This window comes from Cygnus atratus, chromosome 18 (assembly GCF_013377495.2).
Source record: "Cygnus atratus isolate AKBS03 ecotype Queensland, Australia chromosome 18, CAtr_DNAZoo_HiC_assembly, whole genome shotgun sequence".
Lineage (NCBI taxonomy): Eukaryota > Metazoa > Chordata > Aves > Anseriformes > Anatidae > Cygnus > Cygnus atratus.
In genome coordinates this window covers 2,128,741-2,147,438 of record NC_066379.1, presented here as the reverse complement: position 1 = coordinate 2,147,438, position 18,698 = coordinate 2,128,741, and the positions used below count along the sequence as shown (strand labels likewise).

The window sequence follows — 18,698 nt, the reverse complement described above, 5'->3', positions numbered from 1 at the left end:
CGTGCTGCAGGGACGCGACTCCCAGGTCAGCATCAGCTGAGCTGGGGGGTTGGAATTGCCCCCTACTCCCTGCCCTGCACCAAGCCATGCAAGGAGAGGCAGGGGTCTCCTGTCATTAGCCCCGGGGCCACAGCAGTCCTTGCCTCCCTTGTCCTCGCCACCTTCAGTTGCTCAAGGCTGGGAGCTGCCCAGCGGGTGGTGGAAATCTGCAGCGGTGGCTTGGAGCCAGCCTCAGCCACAGAAATAAAGTCCAGGCGGCTCTGGGGTGGGTGCTGAAAGCTTCACTTTCTTCAGGAAGCTTTTAGTGAGCATCTAGGAGCAGCTGAGAGCAGGATGCTCTTAAGCACGAGTTGTGTGTGGCTGGGAGAGTTCTCACAAGTGTTTGTCCATCTCCTGCTACACTTGATGGGTTGGGTGGGGGATATGTACAGATTTAGGGCCTAAATGGGCAGAGATAGGTCTTAAATCTATAAATTAAATTGAGAGATTCCTAAATAGAGCAAAGACACGAGCAGGAGTGTGGGCTGATGGTCTGACTGTGCTTGGAGGGACCCAGAGGACTGACGGGGTCCCATGGGTGGGGAGAAGGCAGCTGCAGGGACGCTGCCTCGCTGTGGGCACTGGGTGGCCGTGTCACAGGCAGATCTCCCTTCCTTCCTCCTCCGCTTTCTTTTTCCTCTTTCTTTGGAGAGAACAATGCTCGATGGCAAGGGAAGCTGTCTGGCTCCAGGCTGGCTTCCCTCTGGAGCGTAACCGGCTCCTGGGCTTTCCTCAGGTTTTGTTTCTCTGGGTGCTAGATAGGGGTGGGAGCAGAACAAGGCAACAAATTAGAAACCTTGTGGAAGTTCAGCTTCTCTTCTTTATTTATTTTTATTCCTTTTGGACTTCACATTTTGGGCTCAGTTTGACTTAACCTGAACGTTTCTTCATAAATCCTGGGGAGGAGAGGGCTCCTGGTGCTGCCCTGCCTGGCGATGCCCATCTGCAGGGGCTTCTTGCAGCGGGTCCCGAGCACGCAGGTGGGTTCAGCTCCAAGCTGAACCTTTCTGCCCCAGAAACCCCAACCTGGGGCATGCCCCCGGGACTCTGCCTCACGATGTGCTCCTGCCATCCCCGCTGCCAGCCCCAGCTGACCATGTCCCATGGTTTCTGCAGGCAAGACACCGGACCTGAGGCCATGCCCGAGCAGAGTGAGCAGCAGCCGCGCACTCGCCCATCGTTGCAGCCGTGCCCGTGCCCTGCTGCAGCCCCAGCCCGGCCATGGAGAGCACAGGTGGGTGATGCTGCTGCATGAACCCTTCCCCACCCCATCCCCTCCACTGCCCCAACAGCCCCCAGTAAATACTTGTCTATCTAACGAGGACTGATTGTCGCTGGGCAGAGCGATACCACGGGACCCTGCACTTTGCAAGGCATTGGTAAACCCTGATGGGTGGTGGCAATTGAGACATGAAACACCCAAGGAATGGCCAAAAGATTTGCTGTAGGGTGCCACCAGGTCTAGTAACCAGTCACAGTCAGATTGTAAAGCAATCTCACATTTTGTTATCAGTATATCAATGCTGAAATGTTTTATTCCATTTACAAGCCACTGCTGGCTGTTGCTAGTGGGCTGAGAGCATTTTTAGATCAAAGTGCCCCGTGTTTGTGTTGGAAGGGGTGTTCTGATGCTTAGCTCCCCACCAAGAGACCTCAGCATATCACGACTGCAGTCGCTTTGATTTACAAAAAGAGAACACAGTATTTATACCAACGTTCAGGAAAAACTTCCCGTAGTCATTAAAAATATACACAAATGAAAAGAATGGGAAGTTTCATGTAGTCCATTACAGTGTGCAATCCCTCAGTGCAAAAACAATGAACATAGTAGTGAAAAGGAGGAGCTTTACCAAATCACTGCAGGGAAAACAAAAAGGAGAGAAAATACAGATTTCTAAAGTAAAACTTTGACATTTCCTCAAATAACACTTCCAAAATGAGAAAGATCTCATTTCAAAGGACGCTTCTGCGCTGTAACCGTACTGTGTGGGTATGATGGCATGAAGTATGCTGGCCAAGACGGGATTTTCCCCATGCACACACACAGCTTCAGTAGCACATGATGAACAATTCTGAACCCAAACGTGTGGTTGTCTTCTAACACAGCCTAGACTGCAGTCACAGCAGTAAGTGCTCCTCTGCAGAAGTTTGGATTCCATGGATCCCCTGCCCGAACCTCCCTAACGGGGTGTGCTTCCCTGGGTAAATAGGATATTTTGGCTGTTGGGCTGTGTGCTCAGGAATGGGTCATTCCCCATACTTTAAAGTTTGCATTTCCCAGTCCAGTTTCATCCAGGGCTTGTGCCTGGTGCCCCTGGCCACCATCTTGTTGGAACCTTGTCATTGCAGCCCTGGGCTCGGGAAGGGCACAACTGGCTTGTCGTGGGTCTGGCCATGCTGCCTGCATGGGAGCTGGGGCTGAGGAGGCTGCAGGGATGCTGGGGCGGGCTAAAGGCTCCTGCCTCCCTGCTGTGCATAACTGGCGGGGAGGCTGGCAGCCCTGGGGTGCCACTCGATGCTGCTGAGAGGTGCATCAGGAAGAGCCAAAAAACATCTCTGGTTCTTGCATTGAACCTGTCCTGAGATGGGGCATTGGTCTGCATGGGACAAGGGGGCAGATGCTCAGAGCTGCCCCGTCTGCCACACGATCATGTCCCTGCCTGCAGGAGCCTCAGGTTTTGGCTCGCTGGAGATGCCTCTTGCAGCTCCCGTGTGGCTGAGTCTCCGGCTGAGCTGTGAAATCCCCCCAGGGTTTTTTCCTTGCAGCTCCCAACCAATCTCCCTCAGGAAAGGGGTTACCGTGAATACTGAGGTCCTGCCCTGGATCAGGCCATGTTCTGGCTGCTGCAGCCTACAGAAGGAGCACATCACCTGATGATAGCCGACTTTATATAACGAGTTTCTTACTACAAAGGAGCAAAAGTCCTTTTGTTATGGGGGAAGAGAACCCAGAGCAAGGAGGGCCACAAAGCCCGGCCATGGTAGAATAAAGGGATCCTGCATCTCCCAGCCGATCCCCAGTGTGCCTTCAGGGCTGGCTTTTATTTCACAGCTGCAATGTCCCAGCGCTGACACACGAGCTCCCTCCTGATGGCAAGTCCCCACCCCACAGACGAGTCATGCCCCAGATCAGCTCTGAGGTTTTCAGATTTATTTTTGGCCGAGATGCTGCTCAGCTCTGACGTGCACAAAGAGCGGGTGGCAGTCACCGGGCTCGGTCCCTGCCTCGGGGTGCTCAGGGCCCATGGGTGGCAGCCGTGGGCTGGGAGAAGCTGTGAGAGCTGGGTGGTGGGTGAGGGTGAGGCCGAGTCCACATGGTGCCAAAAAGCAGAGGTGTTTCTGCTCTTGCACAGTGCCAAGCTGTGGTTTTCTTCCTTTAGCTTGTATATTTAATGTGCAATTTTGTAATTCAGCAAGGGGAGAGGGATTCTGCAGAGCCTGCGCAGAGCAGTCCTCTGCAGAGCATCTGTGCCACCACGTCCCCCCAGGAGAGCTTTGCTCCCCGGTATGGCTCCATGGGCCACCAGTCCATGGGGTGGCACTTGTCCCCCTGGCTCCAGTGGCCCTGGGGAGGGCTCTGACCTGTTGCCATCGGGGCTCGGCCAGGTCTGAAGCCTGCTGCTATACCCATCCTGAGGGTTGTGCACCCAAACCAGAGCATCATTCCCCCTGGGTGCCCTGGGTGCCGGTGTCCCAGGGGTGCCACCCAGGCTGCTCACATCCTCTTTGTCCCCACAGAGGTGGAGTCGGACATCCTGCGCCGTGTCCGCACGCTGCTGCGAGAGCTGGACGGCCACCATCCCGCCTGCCAGCGCGACCGAGGTGAGGTCCTGGGGACAGCACCGCTGCCACCCGCACTGCGCACTGGGCGCTGCACGGCCCCAGCCCCACACTGGTCCCCTCTCAGATGACACCAGGGGACATGAGGTGACCTCACGTTCCTCTGCCCCTTCCAACCTGCTCTTAGAGGTGCCAACTTGCAGGTGCCTCCATGCACCAACCCCGGTGTTTTCCATCCCTCCTCCACGTGGTTCCTCACCCTAACCTCAGGCAGGGGTCCAGCACTGGGGCAGGACGCGAAATGTCAGAGCCTGGGGCTCTGTTCCCAGCTCTGACACCAACTCACCCTGCAGCCCCTTCCAGCTCGCTGATACCTGAGTTCCCCAGTCCCTCCCTGCGGGGCTATTGTTTTGCCACACATGGCTCAGCTCCGTGCTAGGGAGCCAGCTGAGATCCCTGCATCACCGTAGGGGAGAATAAAACTCTACTTGACCCAGCAATTGGACTGCTACAGCCCCAAGGATCTTAATTGATTCTGAAAAATTGATTTTACTTGGAGCACACAGGATATTTTACAGTTAATTAAATCTGATTTTTGTCTGGAATGAGCCTCGACAAGTCTGCAGGGCTGAAAATCTTTGTGGTCCTTGCTCCAAGTGCCTGGGGTCAGCAGCCACACCGTGGCTCAGGTGTTGCATGCTGGGACCAGCAGGAACCCCAGATCCCTGGGTCAGGCAGCGAAAGCAAGCAGGGAGGGAACAGAAAAGAGACTTGATGTCATTTAGTCCATTTCCATGCCTTGCTTTTCTCCAGCTCCCCAGTCCCAGTTTTTTTGGGATGCTTTCCCAAGCATTTGCCGGTGCTTGACATCAAGGCTGCATCCAGAGTGAGGGCAGCGGTGTGACTTGTCCCTGCAGAGGGTCACTGATTGAAGCAGAGGGTGGAGAAGCCTGGGTTAGCTGTGAGAGTGATCCCAGCGGTGGTTTCTGCAGCAGCAGTGCCCAGGTCGCCCCATTCCTCCACCACACACGGCTCCCCACCCATTGCGGCTCTGCGGGGCAGCCTCACCTCTTGTTTTTCCCTTCTCAGGGATGCTGCGATGGACACTGCACAAAAAAATTGACCAGAATCCCAGTAACAGCTCCATCCTGGTCAGGATCTTGGTGAAAGAGCTGGAAAGGGTGAGTGTCACCTCACAACCATCCCTCGGGAGGGGGTCTCACCTCCCCTGTGGGGCTGTCTCCATCCTGCGGCATCCCAGGCTTGATGATCCCCCGGGTAAGGGGTTTTTAGAGAGTTTAGGGTTTTTGGAGTCTGGCTGGGGACTGTAGCTCCCAGCCACAGGCAGACAGTGTTTGCAGCTTGCAGACTGCATGGTGCAAAACACTTCCAACCGCCCCCAGGTCCCCCGCAACCCTCTGGGCCATCTGCAGCCTCAGGTACAGTGGAAATTTCTCCTCCCTGCCACTTGTTTCCTTCCGAGCGGTGTCAGATCAGAGCCATCCAGCCCCGTATCCTGTCCCGAGAGCATCTGACGGAAACTGGGCGATGCATTTTTTGATTCATTGACTCGTCTCACTTTCTGAACTCGGGTGAACCTTTTGTACCCGCAGCAAACTGCGGCGACCAGTTTTGTGGTTTGATGCGATGCGATGTGACGAGCTGACACCTTTTCTTTACGAGCACACCTCAGTTCTTCCGGTGCCGAGAGGAAGAGCCCACTTCCCCCAGTCCTCCCCGTGTGTGGGGACACATGCCCTGCCCTGCCCGGGCGAGGAGCCCCGTGCACCCCTACTCTCTAGTGGCTTTTGCACATCCAGGTAGACAGGAATGCCCACATTGCCCTTGGCTAGGGATGCAGGAATTCCCCTGGTGGGGCTGAGGTCTGCTTTCCCCTGCAAAAGCCATCTCAGCCCCTCCCTACTGTGCTTTTATGCCTATGCTGCTTTTATTTTCATGTGCCCAGGAGGAATGTCAGGCCTCCTCGTCTGTAATTCCCTTTGTCTCCCTGAAGCTCCTGGAAATCAGTGCCATGTTATTTTATTTTTTCAGCCTGCTGGTACTGCAGCATCTCTGAGCAGGCAGTAGCAACCACTGATAACAATTCAGCAATTTCATGCTTGAGCTCCTCTGGGGCTCTGCCCAGAGATCAGGTGGGCTCAGCAATTCAGTATTACTCATTTCATTGATCGTTTCAAAAGCTTTGCTGCCATCGGTTCAATTTAACTCGGATCCATCAGCACACCATCCCTGAAAAGAGGTGCAGGGGAAGGCTCCCCAGGCACCAGCAGCAGCATGGTGAGGAGCTGCAAGCTCTGCAATGCCTTCCTGTCTGTCCAGCAGGGCCACAAAAGCGAGGGAGAGCATCCAGCCCAGGGCACCTTCATGCTGAAGCCCCATTTCCATTAGGGCAAAACAAAGCTAGATAAGGCATTGCCCCCTCCCTGGCAATGAGGATCTGTGAGGTTTTTGGGGTGGAAATCCCTTTGTGAGGTTTATCTGAGGCTGTTCCTGCTGTTGGAGCAGTGCTAGAGCCGGGGCAGGCTATGGGCACGTCCTGCTGGCTTCCCACAGCCTGGGACGGGGATGCAGGAGCAGCTCTCCTCCTGCTCTGGTTCCACACCCACCAAACACAGCAGGGGCTTTTCCCAGAGGTTTTATATTTCCATGTGAATTTTCACATCAGAAAGGCACTCCCTGGTGAGCTCAGTTAGAAACTTTTGTTCTCCCTCTCCCACCATGGGTGCTGCTCCTGCTCTTGATGGTCTATCACACACCCATAGCAGCCCATGGCCAACTCAGGCAGCCTGCCAGGCAGGACCTGTCCACCCCAGGGACACCCTGCCCACCTGATAGCCCAGGGAGAGATCCCAGACCTCACCCTGGTGCTGGGAGCATCCTCCTGCACCCAGAGCATGCCAGGAACCACGGTGGATGCCCCAGCACTGACCGTGCCTTTCGGTCCCACAGGCGGAGCGAGGCGACTACCGACATTATATCATCCCCCTGCTGCACACGCTGATGTACACCCTGATAAAGGTAACTGCTCACGGGCTTCACTGGGACAGAATCCCGGGGAATTAGAAAAATGCATGTCCACAGCCCTACGGTGGGTACTGCTGGAGGCTTCCAGACCATCGCAGTGCCTGGTCCTGCTTCACAGATTGCATTTCAACCCAGGCTGAATGTGGTGTAGCTCTGCACCCCCCTGTCCTGGGGTCTGTTGGGGGGAGAGCACCCTTTGGGATCTTCGGCTGTGGCATCTCCTTACCTGCCCCTTTCTTGCCGCAGGCTCCCTGTACCTCCGATGAGCTCTGCAGCAGAGTGTATGACTTCTGCAAGAAGCTGCTCACCCTGCCCAAGCCTTTCTGCACCATTGGTTTGGACTACGCTATCAGGCTGAAGATGGAAAGGACAGCACCGGGTACGATGGCTTCCCTGCTCTGCCCCTGGGTTTGGGTGTTTTCCTTTGCCTAATGCAACGAGCCATGGCAGGGATTTCTGCATGGGGCTGGCCAAACACCTGGGGTCTTCAGGATATGCTTGGGTGGGAGGGTTCCCCTCTCCTGATTTCAGGTGGTTATTGGCAGAAAACCTCCTGCTGTTGGTGGAAGCACGACTGAAATCACATGGGGTTCCTGGGAGTCTGAGCCCAACTGCATCACCCTGACCACTGCTCCCTGCTACCTCCGGAGCTCCAAGGTCCCCCCCAGCACAGGTTTAACCCAGCTAAGAAAAGAACTTCTCTGGGGAGCACCAGGAGGCTCGTGAGAAGGTTGCACACTGTATTAGGTGCCTGAACACAGTGGGGTGGGTGTGGACCCTTGGGTTGTCCCCACCCCAGGGCCAGGTGAGGGTGAAGCACATCGCTCCCCACTCTGAAATGTGTTGTGCCCTTCGTATCCTTCATATCCTCCGTATCTAGTGCTATCCCCCAACATGGCCCCATGGCTGTGGCTGGAGCTGGGCTCTTCCTCCTGCTCCCGGCCCCCTCCTGAGCTCATAATCCACTAAACAAAGGAAGGGAAATACAGGAAATTATCCCTGAATAGAAGGGCTTTTCTTTTTCTGCTGCACAGCCTCTCTTTGTCCTTGACTATTTTTAACCCGGGGCCTGGCTCTCGGCTCTCACCTCAGCTCCCCAGCATCGGGTGCTGGCCGCCTCGGCAGAATCTCCACGGCCCAGATCCCGGCTGCGTTGTTCTGCCTCTGCTCTGACTCCTGCCTCTTTGTCTTCTCACCTTCACTAGGTATGCTCTACCAAAGAATGGTGATTTCCGAACAAAGTCTAAAAAGCGACCCGTACCCTTACCAGGAAAAGTGAGTAGCATCTCTTCAAAGGTGTTGTGACTTCTAGCTCTTTTATCGCCTCATCGTTCTGTAGTGAGTCCATCCCTTTCCTGCACCCTGGGTCACTGTTGGATGCAGACACTTTGCATACAGACTGCATGGCAGGAGGCAGTCGTGGGGGATGCAATGTGGTGGCATCCAAACAAGCTTTGTGCCGGGAGGAGCACGTTCCTCCCACCTGCCCCCGTTTATTTCCATGGGCCTGGCAGGCATGCAGGGAGGGTGTATCTGCCGTGACCCTTCTCTGCGTGGGCAGAGGTGTGAGCTGCATGCACCAGCCCCAGCGTCAGTAACGGGGAGTTCTCATCTAACCTTATCTCACCTCCTCGTCTCCCTCTGGTCCCACCCACCCTCCCTACACAGGATTTTCATCTTCGCCGACCCGGAGCTGCTCTCCGAAGCCATCTGCAACGCTCTGGTCACCGACACGCAGGCAGCTCGGCTCTCCCAGAGCCCACGGGCATGCATGTGCTACGTGATCATCCACGCCATGCAGGCAGCCCTGGGCGAGGGCTGCGACCTCAGCGGCTTGAGGATGAGCCTCCAGGTAACCAGCAGCACCAGCACGGCACCACGTATGGTTTTCTAGTGGTCCCACTCTTTCTGGGCACTTTGGAGCAGGGAATTGCTTATGGCAAGTGGGGAAACTGCCCCTGGCACCTGGGTGCTGGTCTCCATCCTGAGTACCCCCAGTGTTACTTGCTGGGCTGGGCAAGGTGAGGTGGCTGGGCAAGCAGAGGTGGAGATAAAATAAAAACCCTTTGAAATATGAAATAACTGCTGCAGCAAAAGCCAGAGGTCTTGAATCTTCAGGTTTTCACAGCAAAGACGGGCTCTGGGGCTGAAACACGGGCTCACCTGTGAGCCCATCTTCACAGGGTGCATTTGCCCTCTCCTGACATCCTACCTGTGGAGCTTCTCCTCTTTTCACACCTCTGGGATTTAACAGCATCTCTGTGGCAGGACATGTCCACGAGTGAGGTCGAGCACTGGTTCCAGCAAGTGGTGGCAGCTGTCGAGTGTGCGGGAAGTGAAGCGAGTGTGGACCGTGGACAGCACGTGGAGAGGCTGGAGAAAATTTACTGCACCCTCCGCGGCTCCTTGCCACCAGGTGAGGCCCCTGCCCTGCTGCCTGTCCCCACCATTGTCCTGTTGTCTATCCCCAGCCCCCTCTGCCCCAAATTCAGCAGCATCCATCACTGGGACCGGTCCTTGCAACCTGGCTCTGCGCTGCAGCCCCATGTTGGTGACGGGATTCAGCAGTCATGGCTCTGTCGTTTGCAAAGGGAACTGTGGGAAGTCCCTGTCAGCCAGGGTGCTTGGTCTGCAGTGCTCTGCTGGCGTAAGGTACCTCCTGGCATGATCCAGACTGGGGACACACCACACCCCAAAACCTCACACCAATGCAGAGGGCAGTGGTGCTGCCTCCTGCCCCCACGACAGCAGTGCTCTGTCCCAGCGTGGTGACACTGGGGCCACACGGACTGTGACAAACATCCCCATGTGCCCTGGCTGTTCCTAGTGCAAGGTCCCTGTGTCCTCCTCATCTCCCCAGAAAAAGCCAGAGTCTGTCCCACAGCTTGGAGATAGGAGCAGCAGCCAGTGGTGCAGGGAGAGGAGCAGGACCATCTCCTTTCAGTCTCACTGCTTCTCGCAGAGCCCTAATGGGGTAGAAACAGCCAGTGGTGGTGGGGTCAGAAGGTCCCTTCATCTCAGCTGAGATCACCAGGGAAGCTCCTGCCACCTGGGTTGGAGGCTCAGTGCTACAAAAGGTGTTCTTTATTCTGTAATCCCTCTGCTGTCTGCAGCAAAGCAAGGTCATTCAATTGCCTGTGCCTCAGTTTCCCCATCTTCACTTCTCCCTTCCCCCAGATGTGCAGGTGCTTTCTCCTGGCACTCAGAGGGCTGGGATGGCATCCTCAGGTCTGCCCAGGGGGTAACCAGGGTGGGAGAACATCCAGGGCTATGGCAGCCAGTGGCTGAAGCAGAGCACCTGTGGGGGTTCGTGCATGGCCTGCTCCCATGTGTTACAAGCACCCTTGTTTCCCCCAGGTGATGCTCCCCTGGGGAGGCTGCAGGGCATCCCTCTGCCCAACCCCAACATCAGCTTCCACCTCTGGAAGGAAGACGACCAGCTCTGTGAGTGGGGCGTCAGGGCTGGATCAGGGGAGCTGGGGGGAAAGGGGTGAAGGAGACAAGTGGGCACCCCTGTGAGAGACCCTCAGAGCACCTAACGTGAGTGATGCTGAGCTGTTCATGGTGGAGTGGTAAATGGGGCTGAAGGGGGGATTTGGGCCAGCTGTGGTTGGTGTGAGAAGAGGGGAGATGGGGTAGGATGAGGGCTCAGCCTGGGCCTGGCTGCATTTCCCTCCCTGAGCTCCCTTCTGCCCGCAGGGAAGGAGCTGGTGCTGTTCATCCGCCCGCTGTCGCAGAGCTGCGAGCCCGACCACCTGAGCCAGGACCTGGACAACTTCGAGATCCAGGACATCATTTCGGAGTGCGAGTCCTGCGAGCAGACCCGCTTCTCCGTGCTCTCCACCGACAGCGGCATCGAGCGGGACCTGCCGCCGGCAGCCGAGGAGCCCTTCGCCCCTTGCAGCACCGACACGGAGCAATCCCGGCTCCAGAGGAAGGGCGGCATTAAAAAGAAGCCATCCCCACTGGAGAGCATGGCGTTCCTGCAGACCGGCTGCAACGGCCCCGGGGCGAAGCCCGCGGCCAAGGCGCAGAAGAGGACGGGCGTCCCCGCCAAGCCCCCGGCCCCGCTCCAGAGGCTGCACACTGCGCGCATCGTGCTGCTGGGGGACGACCGGGTCCTGGGGCGCCTGGCCCAAGCCTACCACTCCTTGAGGTGCCTGGCTGGCGGCCACAGCACTGTTGCGTGGGGGAATGGGGTGGGGGCTTTGCTCTGTTGCAGCAGTCAGGGTGGCTGGGGATGGGGTTGGGCTCCAGCGCTGCCTGGGACAGGATGGGACCTGGGCATTTTGCACCCAAGTGCGTCCATCGTAGAATGAGTCACAGAACGGGTTGGGTTGGAAGGGACCTTCAAAGGTCATCCATCCACCCCCCCGCCATAGGCAGGGGAATCTCACAAGGTTGCTCAAAGCCGCTTCCAACCCAGCTTTGAACACCTTCAGGGATGGTGCACCCACAGCTTCTCTGGGCAGCCTGTGCCAGGGCCTCACCACCCTTATGGTGAAAAAACATCGTCACTGGCTGCACTGCCCAAATGATGACATGGGGAGTTTTTCCCCTCTGTGCATGAAATGGGTTTAAAAAAAAAAAAGACCAGAACAAAACAATAAAACAAGACAAGACGTTTTCCAATGTACAAGGGGAGAACCCTAAATGAAAGCTCCTGGCCCAGGCTGGGGCTGGGCTGCGGTGCAGAGCAGGACACAAAGGCATGGCTGATCCCAGCCCAGAGTCCACCCATGGGACACCCCTTACCCCATCATCTCCCCTGGGAGGATTTGAGAAGTTGGGGCTTTCCTGCCACCTGTTGCATTGGGCACAGGACACAAGCGAGGAGGGTGCATGCTTGTGTTGCAGAGCTGTTGTCGGGAGCCATTCTCCTCCCCCTTCACCCCTGAGACACGGCTATTTCTTCTTTCCATGTCAAGGAAGCGAGAAACACGGCGTGTGTTCCTGACTCCGAGGCTGAACCTGCAGTTCTACTACATCCCGGTCGTGACGGGGCAGTCGAGCGTGCCGACAGCCGCGGTGAGTCCGGTCCTCCGGCTGCCGGGAGCTGCCGTGATTTCTGGAGGAGGAACAGGGGGCTCCCAGGTTTCACACCGGTGAATGCCTGGTTCCTAAAACAAGGAGGGTGGGAACCAAGTTGGGGCAGCTGGGCTGGGTTTGCAGGCTGCCTTTGGGGATCCATCAACCTGGGAGATGTTTGGGTTGCTCCAGCCACCCACAGGGGTGATAACTCACAGCCCAGACATGGTACTGAGTTCTGCCATTATGCTCCAGCTGTGCCCAGCTTTAGGGGGATAAAAGGAGCTTTGGCAAAGGACTGGTGCTCATCTCACCTCCCAGGCTCTCAGAGGAAGCAGTCACCTCTTTCTGAGGGCTTTGCCTGCTTGGTGGGGCCCCAGCTTTTGTTTTGCAAGTCACCACATTGCAGTTTATCTTGGGCAAACTTTGAGCTTTGAGACAGTCATACTTATTATGATATTTTAAGGTGGCCCAGAGCTGGCTGTGGGTCCTAATGGATTTGCCATTATAAAAATGAGTATTTCTTCTTTTAATTTGTCACTGATTTTCTGTTCTTGAGCACCTGCTGAGTGAGTGCTGCAGGAAATGTTTTGCCATCTTCTTTGGATCAAGCAGAAAAGTGGGTCACAAGTGGAGGGCTGCCCACGGGCAATTTGCTTCCCCTCTGCCTCCTAGCATGGTTTCCCCAGGAAAAGCCCCTGTTTCTGTGGCTTCAGGTATTTTGAGCTGTGGTTGTGCCCTGAGCTGTGCATTTCTCCCGCAGACCCATGCTGCTGCCAGCCCCGAGGAGCTCTGCGAGGTGGCCGGGTACCTGGGCAGAGCCGACCCCTGGTACGAGAGCAACATCAACACGCTGTGCCACATGATCCCCAAGCTGGCCACCATGGTACGAGGAAACCTCCCCACTTCCGCGGTGCTGCCCGAGCCTGGCCCCTTCCCCAAACCCCTGCGGCACCCAGGGATGAGCTCCTGCCTGCAGAGCCCTTATGAGCTCTGGATGGAGGCTTTCGTCCTGCCAACAGCTGGGGATGGTGCAAGTGGCTGACTGCCCCAGCCCACAAGCCCCCATTTGCTGCGATGTTCTTTTTTGGTCAAGGGACAGGAAATGGCAGATTTCAAGAAAGCAAATGTAAATGAGGCATTTGCTGAAATACCCCAGCTATCATTTCCTGGCAGTTTGAGCTACCATCGATAGCCTGCAGAAAAGGCTGGCAGTTGGGTGCAAGCCTTCGCCTCTTCCATTGGCTTTGGCTAAGCTGTGGCAGAGCAGTCGAGCTCATCGCTCAGTAATTAGTAGGAAGGTGTGCGGGTTTGTGGCAGTGTTTTTGCGAAGTGAACGTGGCTGATCCACAACATGATTTTCCCCCAGCCTTCCTCTCCAAGCAAACATCTTGTGACTGATCTCTTCATCACCGATGTGATCGCCTACTACGTCCGCATGGGTGCCCAGCCCGTCTGCTTCCAGGTCTACATGGTGAAGGTGGGTGCCCCATCTCTGGTGCTGCCCCGTGGCCCTGTGAGGCTTGTTCCCCATTGCTAGAAGTGCTCTGCAAAGCCACTGGGGTCTTTGGGCAGCTCTGAGCCTGGATCTCTGTGCCCTCCAGCCCTTCACCTCCTTGCCAGGCTCCCAGGTCTGGTGGCTCCATGTAGCACAGCTCAGCTGGAGTCAGTGATCCTGGGAAGGCTATTTCAGGATCGTGAAGGTCAGCAAAGCAAACCTTGAAATCACCCCGCGCGCCCATAGGTTTCCTGCTCTGCTTGACATGGGTTTGCTCAGGAGCTCTGTGCCTCCTTATGCTTTGGGTGCTGTGGTCAAACAGGAGTTTTCTGGGTGGCTTTGCTAAAACCTTACTATACCTTGTAGGGGCTTTGCAGGGTTTCCTGAAATGCTGTTTTTCTTTGTTTCCTGCAAGCTTTTCTCTGAAATGGTATCAGAGTGAGACCTGGCACTTGGTACGAGAGCAAAGAACTACTCTATTTGGTCATGAAATACCAACCCCCCATCTCTGGCAGTTTTCCTCCTTCAAAGCTTAAGGTGACACCAATGCACATATCTCCTTTTAATCTAACTGTGGCCAGCCCGGTGATCTATTGCACCAGAGGAGCAGACATTGCACGGGCAAACTGGCACGTGGCTTGCAAAGAGCTGGAAGACCTTTGGGAATTACTGGTAGAGCATCGCCCAGACTTGATCTAATAACATGTAGCTTGTAAACACCTGGAGTACCTGGTTCTCAGCTTGTGTGGTGGGGGATTTTGTTCTCTCTGATTTTTTTTCTACTCATTTCTCCTCCAAGACAGAAATCAAGAACAAGTGAGAGAGTGGGTGACTCAAGCAGGGAAGAGGAACTGACTCCAGATGTGGTTTTCAGATAGAGGCACCTAAACTACCCTGCTGTCATACAGGGTATGATTCCGCTTCATCTGGAAGCACTGAGCCTGCTTCACCTTTTTGGTTAAGACCACGCTGTTCCTCTTCAGCTGCAGAGAACTTTCCTGGAAGTGAGGGTCAAGCCCCACAAGAGCTGGATGTAAGCAGAAGCTCTCCAGGACATAATCTATATGTTTTCTCAAAACAAGCCCATGAAAAGAAAAATAACACATAGGTCTTAAGTGACCAGTTGATTTAGGTGTATCGGAGAGAAATTACGTGCCTTGAAGCTAAGCCAGAGTCTGTGGTCAGGCTCCCCTTGACCTGGGTTGCCTCTGGGTGCATGGCTGGGGACAGACTCATCTATGAGCATGCAGTGACACCCAGTGGCAAGGGACACTGCCCATGGCTCTGCCTGCTGCCTTGTACCCTGGCAAGGTCTGCCGTGCTCCTGGGCTTCAGAAATCAAAAACCAGATCTCTCCATCCCATATTCCCCTGGCTGCCATGGGGAGGTCATAGATTCCCTTTCACACCTGGGTGCTCTGGAGAACCTTCTGATGTCACGACCCCAGTGTGGTGTCACAGGGTGACTGAGGACAAGGCGTTCTTTCCTCTCTTTTAGGTTTTCTTCAATGACCCAGCACTGGAGCCAGCTGAGGACGTCTTCCTCACTGAGCTGTGTGCCCAGATGCAGGACAGCATCTCCCACAGAGGTGCGTGTTTCCTCCCCGTGTAGCTCCACAGATGGGGCTGCCACCCTGGTGGGATCCCACCTGCCCCAGCTCCCTTCCACCCAGTCCGCAGCCTGCAGCAACCAAGGCCATGCCATGGGGCCATGGGGCTGCAGCCCTCATTCCTCAATGTGCAGGAGGTTCCCTCAACCCCTCCGTCTCCCTCCTGGGCAGGTGATGCCAGCCTAAATGAGACATCTTGTGGTCACTGGCTCCTGGTCAACCAGGTTTTGTAGGGGAGGCTTTGGTTGGATCCAGGACCCTCTGAGGTTGGACCAACATTTTATTCTGGCTGAAGGAACAAGCTGATAGCTTTAAAAACATCCCCTTTTCCAGATGTTTTCCCTGTTAGAAATTCTGCTTCCTTGAGTTATCGCTGATGGGACAAGGGCGCTTGAAGGCTGGTCGCATCCAGCACCCCAGTGTCTGATCCAATGGACACTGGCCACTGTGGTTGGGCACAGACCCTCTAGTGAGTCCGTGGATCTCACTCACTGGTCCTTTTGAGGGCACAGAGCCCAGCTGCTGTAGGCAAGGACTGGGGCTGGTGTGCCCACCCGCAGCTGCTGTGTGACAGAGGGGTGGCTCATCCCAAGGGAGGACCGCTCTCCTCTGGCTGCAGACGGGTGGGATGAGGGAAACCTCAGTCCTTCCTGGTTCCTCCCTTGCAGACTTAAACCTGACCAAGAAGAAAACGACCCTGGAGGGCCCTGGCATAGATCTTGCAGTAATGTACAAGAAGGTAAGTGGGGCTCTGGGCAGCCCAACATGCCCCTGCCCACACACCTGGCACAGATCTTCCCAGAGCAGTGATCAGGTCCTCCTCCTGTCCCCTGAAACTGCACTCCGGGAGAGGACAGAGAGGTCCCGATGAACTTTAAAAGTCTGTTAGCTAACCCTATATTTGTGAAAAACTGTCCCAATGCTCCCCAGGTGCAACCTCTCTGCATGGCTGAATTAACAGAGCCTTTCCTGCAGGTTGTGGTGAGTGATCGGGCAAAGGAGGTGTCGGCGTCCCTGCGCTCCACAGGCCTCGTGATGAAGGCCATCCCTGCTGATGAGGCCGAAGGTGGGTTCCTCCGGCTTAGGAGCAGGTGAAGGAGGTTTGCTGAGTTTTCTGGTGCTCCACAGAATAAATCCAACCACAGTACTTAGTGTCAATTGTGCTTGGGCTGTGGGGTTAAATCTGTGACGTACACATACTGGTGTCACCATGGCCTGTGGTCGTGTTTTCTCGTGAATGCCGTGCATGGGGCTCCCTGTAACCCGGGGTTCTGTTTAACTATAATCTGGTCTTGGCAGCACCTTCCTCTTGCTGCAGCCTTCCTCTTTCACCTTGCTCGGAGCACAGCCTTTGAGGTTTCACCCTGAGCATGACCCCATGCAAACCCCTGCCTGTAGAGCTTGCTGGAGTCCTCCTCTTCTGCCAGCCAGCACATCCCATGGCCCTCTCCCAGGCGACCTGGTATGGGATGAGGCACCGTCCCCACTTGAAGCTGAGCTGAGATTGTGCCACTGTTCAAGGCTAACACACTGCTTCTGTTGCAGATCTGTTGTGTCTGAATGTGAACGTCACTGAAATCATTAAGATCAACAACTTGTCGGGACGATCCTTCTCAGTAAGTGGCTGTGGATGCACCTGGCCCTGGAGGGGTCGGCCTTAAGGAAAGTCCTTAGAGCAATGGGAAAGGGGGAACCCTCCGTGGGGAGGGGAAGGTTCTGGGACCATCCTGCACTGAGAGGGTTTTCCATGGAAAAATCCAGTTTTTCAAGTCAAAGCCCCAAGCACTGTCCCTGCTGCTTGATACTGCATCAAATCCTGTGGACACCCTGAAGGACTGAACTATCACCGAAATTCTGTGACCCCAGGGACAAAGTGGAGAAAAAAGGCTTAGCCCCAGATGTCACGGCCCTGCTTGGGTAGGGGAGGGGATCTGTAGTTCTGAGATCAACCCCATTAGCTCCACAGCTCCTGCAGCAGAGTCCTCTGCAGACCACTTGTGTCAACCACTTCGGGGCCCACCAGAACTGAGGCTGTTGGGGAAATGCTGTACCAAAGCATAAAAGGGAAGCAGGAACTTCAATGAATCTAATCAGCACCTCAGAGAGATGGATATGCAAGAGACAGGACTGAAAAACAGGGCTCCTGCCCCTCTCGCTTTACATGAGATGAGAAGCTGTCCTGTGGGGGTGTGTCCCTGCAGGTTGAGTTGCAATATTATTGTATTATTGTGCCTTGGACATTTGGGGTTGCCCTGGAGCCTTCGGTTTCTCAGTTGGTGTTTCCAGATAGCCAGTACTCTCTTGCTTATTTTCACCTGGCTTTTGGAAACACCATGGTGCTGTGGCCCATGCTGCCCACCAAGGTGCACCAAGGCCCAGGAGAACTGGCCACGTGTCCTGTGAGACACCCCAAGCCTTGCAACCTGTGCAGATTTTGCCAGTTTGCAAAGTCAGCCCTTGCAAGCTTTGGCCAGGTTGTGATGTCAGAAAGTGGAAGAGAAAGACACTTCTATCTTTAATCAGCTACCTTGAGTCACCTCTGAGGTTAAAACTGAAAGAGAAAGGCATCATTTGTCCCTTTCCTACACAGCATGCACACACCACCAGTCACCGCACGGCACAGGGCAGGGAAGTGAAGTGCTTACTGGGCTCCTCCTCCTTTCTCAATCCAGGCTGTGGCAAACAGGTTGAAAACACGCGATATCAAAATCAGGAGCACAGAGCAGAGGCCCTTCACGGTGTGCCTGGACAAGGACAGCAGAAGAACCTACAGGAATGTGATCAGGTGAGGATGCCCCGCATGCCAGGCTCTGCACACCTCACCCGTTAACTTGCATCCCTCCCAGGAAGAAGGGCTTCCAACGTGGAAGAGCTCTTCCCCATGGAGTCCTAGTCCTAATGTGGTTATATCTGATAAAAGACCCATGGGTAAATCTATTACTTTTCCAGGGAAAGCAGGGCAGAGTGGTGCTCTCCTACCTTTGCATTTTGGGGTGGTAGTGTGAAAAAAAAAAAATGTTTCTTCCATTTTAAGTAAGGCTCTGTCATTAAGATGGTAGAAGGAAAGGTAGATCTGAGATCTTAGATCTTCTAAATTGTTTTGTGGAGCTGATGTTCTCTACACTGACTGCAGTCCTCACTGTGGTATCTCAAGCATATGAAGGTGTGGGGAGAGTTCAGCCCTGCTAAAAGGGCAGGGATTGCTGTGGCTATAGTGGTGGCAGTGACATATGATGTGCTGGAAGTGAACAGTCAGGGTTTGTGGTTCATGTTCCATAAGCCACGTGGAGCATAGGTAAAATGTGAGTTTCTGAGAACTGAAGTGAGCCAGGCTAAGGCCACTGGTTTTGCGGTTAAATGCTAATATACAGCAGCCCATCTTCCCAGCCAAAACCAGTCTGAAAGCACAAAAGCAGCTGTGTCTCAGCACAACAGCCCTCCTCTGCAGTCAGCAGAGAGACTTGAGGTTTAGTCTGAGTTCAGACTCTGGCCCTCAAGGGCAGGTTTGCACGAGCGGTAAATGTGTTTTTGTACTCTTGCAGTGTGGAAGTGTCACCCTGCCTAGAGCCCAGCTACTGCTTGCAAAAAACAAGGACAATGAAATCCAGCGTGCATGAAGCAGAGGATGTGGGCCTTGTGAAATACATGCCCAAGTCTCTGCTGTTGCCCATCAACACGTTTGCAGGAGTCATCCAATGA

The 18,698-nt window shown here is 55.0% G+C and overlaps 1 protein-coding gene across 1 annotated transcript; it reads left to right on the top strand.

Moving 5' to 3' along the window:
- Positions 1-1,239: 1,239 nt before the first annotated feature.
- On the top strand, positions 1,240-18,698 carry PIK3R6 (phosphoinositide-3-kinase regulatory subunit 6). The gene is made up of 19 exons (XM_035561928.1): positions 1,240-1,273; positions 3,778-3,861; positions 4,909-5,000; positions 6,790-6,858; positions 7,111-7,243; positions 8,070-8,139; positions 8,533-8,716; positions 9,133-9,280; positions 10,222-10,308; positions 10,564-11,020; positions 11,793-11,901; positions 12,656-12,778; positions 13,262-13,372; positions 14,888-14,978; positions 15,668-15,738; positions 15,975-16,065; positions 16,545-16,615; positions 17,672-17,784; positions 18,542-18,698. The coding sequence occupies exons 1-19, from the start codon at positions 1,261-1,263 to the stop codon at positions 18,696-18,698; spliced, it is 2,274 nt and encodes a 757-aa protein (XP_035417821.1). The 5' UTR covers positions 1,240-1,260.

Bases quoted from the DNA above. Each gene is read 5' to 3' on its own strand.
- PIK3R6 (XM_035561928.1), top strand. The intron at 5,001-6,789 runs GTGAGTGTCACC...TCGGTCCCACAG, and splicing joins TGGTGAAAGAGCTGGAAAGG to GCGGAGCGAGGCGACTACCG. The intron at 8,140-8,532 runs GTGAGTAGCATC...CTCCCTACACAG, and splicing joins CCGTACCCTTACCAGGAAAA to GATTTTCATCTTCGCCGACC.